This window comes from Onychostruthus taczanowskii, unplaced genomic scaffold, assembly GCF_017590055.1.
Source record: "Onychostruthus taczanowskii isolate IOZ18803 unplaced genomic scaffold, ASM1759005v1 scaffold56, whole genome shotgun sequence".
NCBI classification, from domain to species: domain Eukaryota; kingdom Metazoa; phylum Chordata; class Aves; order Passeriformes; family Passeridae; genus Onychostruthus; species Onychostruthus taczanowskii.
In genome coordinates this window covers 3,118,689-3,127,536 of record NW_024503235.1, presented here as the reverse complement: position 1 = coordinate 3,127,536, position 8,848 = coordinate 3,118,689, and the positions used below count along the sequence as shown (strand labels likewise).

The 8,848-nt window shown below is 51.0% G+C and overlaps 1 protein-coding gene across 1 annotated transcript in view; it reads left to right on the top strand.

The window, feature by feature from the left end:
- GRIK3 (glutamate ionotropic receptor kainate type subunit 3) overlaps positions 1-8,848 on the top strand; it is a 118,312-nt gene that overhangs the window by 75,788 nt on the left and 33,676 nt on the right. The window contains exons 6-8 of the mRNA XM_041417571.1: positions 1,776-1,949; positions 4,439-4,582; positions 6,510-6,617. Of these exons, the coding sequence (XP_041273505.1) occupies positions 1,776-1,949; positions 4,439-4,582; positions 6,510-6,617 (426 nt within the window). The remainder of the gene's footprint in view (positions 1-1,775; positions 1,950-4,438; positions 4,583-6,509; positions 6,618-8,848) is intronic.

Genomic DNA, 8,848 nt, shown 5'->3' with positions numbered 1-8,848 from the left:
AGAACAGCCCCAGCACAAACCCAGCACAGAGCATAGAACAGCCCCAGCACAAACCCAGCACAGAGCATAGAACAGCCCCAGCACAAACCCAGCACAGAGCATAGAACAGCCCCAGCACAAACCCAGCACAGAGCACAGAAAAGCCCCAGCACAGAGCACAGAACAGCCAGCCCCAGCACACAGCACAGAGCACAGAACAGCCCCAGCACAAACCCAGCACAGAGCACAGAACAGCCCCAGCACAAACCCAGCACAGAGCATAGAACAGCCCCAGCACAAACCCAGCACAGAGCACAGAACAGCCCCAGCACAAACCCAGCACAGAGCACAGAACATCCCCAGCACAGAGCACAGAACACCCCCAGCACAAACCCAGCACAGAGCACAGAACAGCCCCAGCACAAACCCAGCCACAGCACAGAACAGCTCCAGCACAGAGCACAGAATAACCCCAGCAGAGCCCCAGCACACAGCACAGAACAGCCCCAGCACAGCTCCAACACACAGCACAGAACAGCCCCAGCACAGAGCACAGAATAACTCCAGCACAGCCCCAGCACACAGCACAGAATAACCGCAGCACAGCCCCAGCCACAGCAGCTCATCCCATATTGAAGCTCTTTTTGAGAAGCCCTTGTGAGAGCAGGGAATGTCACATATTCCTGCCTGTGAGAGCAGGGAATGTCACATATTCCGGCCTGTGAGAGCAGGGAATGTCACATATTCCTGCCTGTGAGAGCAGGGAATGTCACATATTCCGGCCTGTGAGAGCAGGGAATGTCACATATTCACCCCCACACTCCATTGCAGACTCGCGGTGTTGCCTTTCCGCCTCCCCACATTTAAACTGCCATGAAACCCTTGCAGAAGTCGTCCAGGATAAACACCAATGAAATATGTCCCACCCAACAAACGGTTCACCCTGACTGCCATCTCACCACTCCCTCACTCCCCCCTTGGGTGAGCTGCTGGGCTCTGGGGAGCAGATCAGCTGCCACATGCTCCTGGCGTGCTGTCTAACCCCAAACTCGTTGCTGAGCACTGAAGCTGGTGTTCAGACACGCGGAGAGCCAAGAGCTGCAGCACAGCAGTGCTCCCCAGTGCCCCCCAGTAGCCCCAGTGCCCCTCACTGCCTGCCAAGCAGTGCTCTCAGGCTGGCAGCCAGCAGAGCTGAGCACTGCCTGGCTCTGGTTTTCACATCGTATAAAGGGCACCCTCATTCATCTGCAGACTGTGTAGGCTGGTCAGAATGTCAAGAAATGCGTCTTAGTTCCTCTTTGATAGTCTGCAAATTGGTGTTTTGCATTCAGAGTGACTCTGTCATCCGCAGCACCCTGTGGGCCTCAGCACTGCCAGCAAATCCTCCCTGGAAAGGCCCGTGGGAGCTCCAGATACAGAAACTCTGCCTTGTCTCCCCTCCCTGGGTCACAGTCTCTTTTTCCAGGGTCACAGGCAGTGATTCTGTTTTCCTCCCCACAATCCACTCTCTTTCATGCTGAGACCAGGTTCTTTGGCTCTTTGGTAGGAGTTCCCTTCTGCTGCGTGTGGGGGAACCTGCACATACGGCACCCAGATTCCACCAACACCTACAGCCCTCTGCGAGCACCACTGACGGCAGCAGGCAGCACAATCCTCTGAATTCCCGAGGGATCTGTTCTCCCTCCCACCTTCTGCGGGCTCTGCTGTCTCGCTCCAAACACAGACACGAACCGACGCAGAAAACTCAAACAAAACAGAGCTAAGCAAAATGTTTAACCCGGTTTCTCTCTTTTAAGGATCTTTATGCATTAGACCTAGAACCATACCGCTACTCTGGGGTGAACCTGACCGGCTTCCGGATCCTCAACGTGGAGAACCCACACGTGTCCTCCATCATTGAGAAGTGGTCCATGGAGAGGCTGCAGTCGGCGCCCAAGGCAGAGCTGGGGCTTCTGGATGGTGTGATGATGGTACGGGCAGTTCAAACAGGGCACAGGGGTCTGGGAAGCAGGGCAGGGTGCTAAGGAAGGCAGGAACAGTCAAATATCAATGATATTTTCACCCCCAACGAAAATTTGACTCCATCTTATCAGAAGGCTAATTAATTACTGTCTCATACTATGTTATTCTATACATATTCTATACATATAATATATTCTATATTACATTATGTCTAAACTGAATCTGCCAAGCACTCAACTCTGCATACAACTGCACTGAATCTCGTGACTGTCAGCCGACAGTTCTGACACACACACACACACACACACACTTTGCCCTGATAGGGCAAGGAAACAAAACACCATCACTTTGGGTAAACAATCTCCATTTTGCATTCTACTTTTGCACAACACCGACACAGCAAATGAGATAAGAATTGTTTTTCCTTTCTTTGAGGTTCAGAGAATGTGAAACCCAGAAATATTCTTGTGAAGAATTGTGCCTTGCTTTTTCTCTGTGAAGAGAAATGTGGTTACAATTGAGGCCTAAATGTTACTTTTATTGGTTTTTGTACCAGTAAAATCTCATCCCAGGTATCTGTCCTGAGGTGCTTTCTTGCATTCTTTAACAACTGTCCCTCAAAGTCTGGGGTGAAGCCCACACCCTGCTGCTGTGGTAACGCTCCTGCTCAGGTCCAGCTGCCAACAGATTGCCACCAGACAAGGCAGGTAGCCAGGACATGTCCCAGAGAACTCCAGCTGCCCCCGAGAGCAGAGGGACACCAGCTCCCAGGGCTGGGAGCACAGCACATGGCCAGGCTGGGCCAGGCGCTTTGTAGAGATTGAGACAGGGGAAAGCACCAAGCAGTGGCCAGAGATGGGCTGAGCTGCAGCTTGGATGACTCCTTTTAGGGTCTGATGGCAGCTCTGCTCTGCTGAGTTACTGCTCAGAAGGTACAGCACCTGCTCGCCCATCTGCCTTCCCTGCCAGGCTGTCTCCGACCCCCGGAACTGCTGACTGGCTCCCTCCTTCCCCCTCTCTTTAGATCTGCCAGAGCCAAAGTGGCAAAGCCTCACCCCCGAGAGCAGAGGGACACCAGCTCCCAGGGCTGGGAGCACAGCACATGGCCAGGCTGGGCCAGGCGCTTTGTAGAGATTGAGACAGGGGAAAGCACCAAGCAGTGGCCAGAGATGGGCTGAGCTGCAGCTTGGATGACTCCTTTTAGGGTCTGATGGCAGCTCTGCTCTGCTGAGTTACTGCTCAGAAGGTACAGCACCTGCTCGCCCATCTGCCTTCCCTGCCAGGCTGTCTCCGACCCCCGGAACTGCTGACTGGCTCCCTCCTTCCCAGAGCCGAAGTGGCAAAGCCTCCCAGACTTTCACCTTGAAAGGGCTCCTCAGATCCCTGCTGTTGTGGTTGTTGTTAGGGAAGAGACCCCCACTCTCCTGCCTGCTCCCCAGGCTGCCCAGGGCTGAGCCCCTCTGCCTGCAGCAGAGCTCAGTCCTCAACGCTGCCCCTCTTTGCTCTCTCTGAGGGATCCTGCCTTTGATTTCTGTTTGCCAGGTGTCTATCCACTGGGGCCCTGGACTCAGCTGGGCATTACAGTCTGTAATTCACCATGAAATTGCATGGACATATCCCTGCCTCCCCTTTCCTCCAGCCCCAAACTCACAAACCTGTCCCTGCTGTGGTCCATACCCGCCCACGGATGCAGGTGGGGCTCCTGCTCTTCATGCTTGGTTGCTGAGAGAAGGGAAGGTCAAAGGGATGGCTGCCAAGGCTGGAGGATTTTCTCCATGGCTACGTCCTGTGAGATGTTTGCTCAGTTATTTGCTGTATTATTTTGTTTCATTGTGGTTTATTACGCTGCTGCTAGACTCACATCTGTTTCGTGCCTCCGTGAAGCCAGCAAATAATGTATTTTCACTAGGAGGTCTTACCACATCAGAGTGAAAAATAAATCCAATTCTCTTGATCAGTGTTTGAATGTAAGATGGGGCATCCCAAACTGAATCTAAAATTATCACATTATATGGGGGAAAAAAGTTCTCCCTAGTTCAGATCACTGAAATGCTAGAATATGTTACAAAGCCATGAGGTCCTGATTTTGGTGACAGCTTGTGTCATTTTTGGAAAACTGTGTGCCCACAAACATCTCTGTTTCTTATTTTCCCATGTATAAAATAGTGTAGAAAATATGTTCTCGTGCAGTTTTTTTTTTACACTCAGACAAAACAGACTCAATAAGAAAACTCTGTTACTACCTTCCACATTTAGAAGCCGTTGCCTCCCTCTTTGACACCACAGCAGGAAATGTGCAAGAAACAACCCGAACAGACAAACGACACTTCCAGAATCGCTGATTTTAGACAAAACCCCGAGCCTTTGATCTAAACAACCAAGGAACCACCAAGGAACACAGACAGAGAAACCCTGGGGCTGGCGGGCGTAGCTCAGAGCGGGTTCCACCTTTTCCTACGAGCCGCCACGGCCACCAGCGCTGTCCCCTTCCCTTTAGACAGATGCTGCCCTGTTGTACGACGCGGTGCACGTGGTGTCCGTGTGCTACCAGCGCGCGCCCCAGATGACCGTCAACTCCCTGCAGTGCCACCGCCACAAGGCCTGGAGGTTCGGCGGCCGCTTCATGAACTTCATAAAAGAGGTAAAAGCGTGGTTTTGTTTGACTATAAACGTTCCCCTGGAGGAGGAGGAGGGGGTGGAGGCTTGGCAGGTGCAGGGTTAGAAAACTCCCTGGACTGGGAGCTGTGCAGCCCCTCGGTGCTCCTACTAATGCCTCAGGATTTCAGCTTTTATATTCTCCATATATTTGTAATCCTTCTTAGTTCTTTAGTGTATAACTCTAAACTCCACACAAAGTGTGAGCTGCTTCTTTCCCATTTTGGGCAGATACAACAATTCCTCTCCAGGCCTGGCAATCAAGGACACCTCACTGCCTCAGGCCCTGAGAGATGGAAACAAAAGTGAGTTGGGGGGAGCAAACTTGGGGTAAAATTATTTTATTACCTGAAGCTATAATTGGAAGATGAACCCCCAATACGCAAATGGACCAAACTTATAAAAGTGTGAAAACCCATTGGATATCCATTTTTTGGGTGTAGCCCCTTGTGGAGGGGGTTTTGTCCGCCCAAAATGTACCTGAAGACCCTTCCACAAATATAACCCTTTTTATTCTCTTAATGTTGCCTTGCCTCTGTTTTCAGGTAGCCCAAAAAGGCATCAGCAGCGCCGCAGCCCCGCGGGAGCTGCAGGGCTCAGCACGCAGCTGTGTTTGCTCCAGCTGGGCACGACAAACATTCCGTGTTTTCCCCGGCTCCCGGGGGGCTCCGAGGGCTGCAAGTCCCACAGGCAAACCACCTGCACGCCCAAATGAGCAAACACAAGCCTCCCCAGGACTCCAGGGTGGCAGGGCTGGGAGCAGGCTGTCACTGCTCCTCAGGAATTAATGAGGGGGAGCCAGAGGAGCGTGTTTATTGGGAGGAACACCAGTTATTCCCCCTGGGAATACATTATGCCACCTTGATCACAATGGGATATTTCAAGCTCCCCCACCCATAAAGGAAACATGTTTCCCAGTGGGGCTGCTCAGGAGAGAGATCCCCAGGCCCAGCTCCCCACTGCTGGGATGTGATGCTGAGCAGCAGCCTGGCATTCCTGCAGGAACATCCTCCTCAGGACAATGCCACAGCACATCCAGCACTGTCCCCAGGCATTGGACAGCTTGCTGTCCCCCAGCTCCTGCTCTGCTGGCACAGAGCAGCTGGCACTGGGGGTTCTATCACCTCCTAAATCAGAGGCATTCATTTCAGGGGTGCTGCAAAATGAACAGTGGGAAAGAAATCAAATTACATGGGGGTTTTTTTTTGTGGAATTGAATAGAGGCATCTTTACCCCAAGCTCCTGCTCCTCACCCCTGTCAGACCAGGCTGTCTAGGATCTCAGTCAGCCAAGCACTGAAAAATCTCTGGGAATGGGATGTCCCCAGTCCCAGTGAGCACCTTCCCCATCTTTATGCTGCCAAAAACTGAAGCAGGGCACCAGCAGCACGTGGCCCCAGATTCCTGTGCCTGTTTCCAAACCTCAGATCTTACTTGCATGAACTCATTCTTGGCCTCTTCTACTCCACTCTCCCTCTGGAAGGACAGAGGGAAGCATTCCCAACATTTAAGCTTCCACACACCTTGGAAGCACCAACGAGTTGGTGCACAAAGGGATTTCTCTTGGCTGGAGAAAGGCTCCCTGCAGCCGGTGTTTATCAGCACTACAAGGATGAACGCAGCCCACAAGGATGCCGTGATAAATGCAAGTTGTTTTCTACTGAGTCATCACGTCCTGCAACAGCTGGTGAGCACAAAAGGTGCAAACAGAAATTGTAGCAAGGACTGCAAGAGAGTGAAGGAAATCTCCAGCTCCGTCTGCAGTCTGAGCAGCAGCGGAGGGATTATTAATTAATCAGGCTCTTTAGGGAGAAAGAACCAGCATAAGGACTAATTAAAAGAACATACAGTGGAGGGCAAAAGATTATTTATGATACTGAGTAACAGCCCTGCTACTTTTTCTCCCTTCCACAGGCCCAATGGGAAGGATTAACGGGACGCATTGTCTTTAATAAAACCAGTGGTTTACGGACAGATTTTGATTTGGATATCATCAGTCTCAAAGAAGATGGCCTTGAAAAGGTAGGCAGGGTTGGTTTCATCTGCATGTGGCTGAGGATAACGCTGGTGCTCAGCAACAGAGGAATGGTTGGTGCTGTATTGATTCCAGGTTCCTGGGGTTTATATAAAAGGATATTCACTTTGTGGGATTTCTCAGATCCTTTTCCATGCTCAACCATGACTCACTCGCCCTGAAGCCAGTGCGTGGGATTACAGATTGCAGAAGTGCTTGTGGCACTTTCCTGGGATAGTGGAGGAAAAAGAAACTTTCTGAGTATCCATTAACCCCTCCCTGCCCTAAGCAGGCAGGAATGACACCTGTCCCACTCCCTCTTGCTGGCCTGGCTCACAAACCCTCAGTTATTCTCTGAGGAGACCACAGCAGTGGAGATCATCATCTGGACTCATTTCCCACTATAAAATTGCCCAAGGCTGGGAACAGCCCCAGTTTATTACAGCCTGGAATTTGCAGGACGAAGCACTGGGTATTTTGTTTATTATCTAAGGGACGATGAGGAAAAAAGGGAAGTGTGGCCTTGCTGCCTGGCTGGGGGTGTCATGAGGGTCAAGAGCATAAAGACTGAAGCCTTAGGTCCTCCAAATTAGTGCAGATCTCCTCTGGGCACAGTAAAACCATGCTGATGTGCAAATCTGATCCCAGGTGTGCCTGGGGACTTAATTTCCTTCTCTTCAATTACTTAAAAAAAAACAAACTTAAAATAAAAAGGCAACACACACAGCCTTAAAGCCCTTAGAATGCAGGTTTCAAGGTGAGATCATCTGATGACAAACAGTGCAGTAAGTGGCTGGAGCACAGGCAGCTGTGATTTCCAAGAAATTCCATGTTTGTGACTACCCTGTGAGCAGCTCTGTGTCCCTGTCCTGCTACAGGTGTCTATCACCTGTACAGGAGGAATTTGGCAGGGCATCAAGGCCATTTCTAGAGCAGAGTCTGCTTTCCGACAGCTACCAGGTGCCTGTGGCAGCTGGGCACGGGGCTGGCTCTGTCCCTCAGGGCAGGGGACAGGTTCTGAGCCTGTTGGCTCTGTCCCTCTGGGCAGGGGACAGGTTCTGAGCCTGTTGGCTCTGTCCCTCTGGGCAGGGGACAGGTTCTGAACACATTGGTTCTGTCCCTCTGGGCAGGGGACAGGTTCTGAGCCCACGGAACACCTGGCTGGCAGCAGGGAGGGATTTCAGTTACCTGTGCATGGCCTGAGAGCACAGGGGACTTGTCCAGGGAATTAATCACTGGGCACAGGGACGCAGCCCTGGATCCATCCTCTGTTTGGAGGGGAGGGATCCTGCACTGGGAGGCTCCCGTGCCACATCCCCCTTCCTCACTGGTTGGTATTCCTGGGATTTGAAATGAATGGCTGCCACACTTCCCCACCACAGCAGCAGCTCGGTGCCTCAGGTGACACAGCTCAAGGTCACCACAGCCCTCTCCTGCTGGGGAGCTTTTGGTGTCAAATTTGGAATAAAGGAAACGTTTCAAATCAACCCAGTGACCTTCAGTCTCGCTGGCTGAGAAAGGAGGCAGGACAGAGCTGGGGAAGGTGCCGGTGCCTCACAAGAACTGAGCAGCAGCTGACCTTTGTAGCCTTTTTTTTTTTTTTTTTTTTTTTTTTTTTTTGCAAAATACTTTGTTTATAGAGCCTAACCAAAAATAACAACACATCTTTTTGAAGTCCAGCAGCACCGACGCGCTGCTGGAGAGCTGTGTTGGGCAGATAATAGAAAACATACCAGCCTTTTGTACCACATGAACCCAAGTGTTTAAGCACAGCCACAGAATCACCTGTCAAACCAACACCCCTCAGGTGGGCTGAGCAGAGCTGGCACCAGCTGGAGTTATTGCAGTTCTCTGTCACATCAGGCACGCTGGAAGCTGCCAAACCTCGACGTGTCCCCTGCACACCCCATCAACTTTTGTCTCCAATAATTCAGAGATTTCACAGTTCCCACCATTATTTTTCTGAAAGCTTCGTGTCAGCTCCAGAGGGGTTTTAAAGTATCGATGTCAAATCTCTGTTGAAGCCAGAATTCTGTCAATAGTTAATCTGAACTAACAAAACACCAAACTACAAACAAATCCCAGCTGGATTATGCTTTATGTATCACAGCTTATGTTTGTTGAGCTTTAGGATTGAACCCCTGATCCTCATACCTCCTGGATGTTCCAGGGATTACAGGAGTATTACCAAATCCTAATTACATATAGTTTGACTATCTGACTCACACAGTTCTCTTAA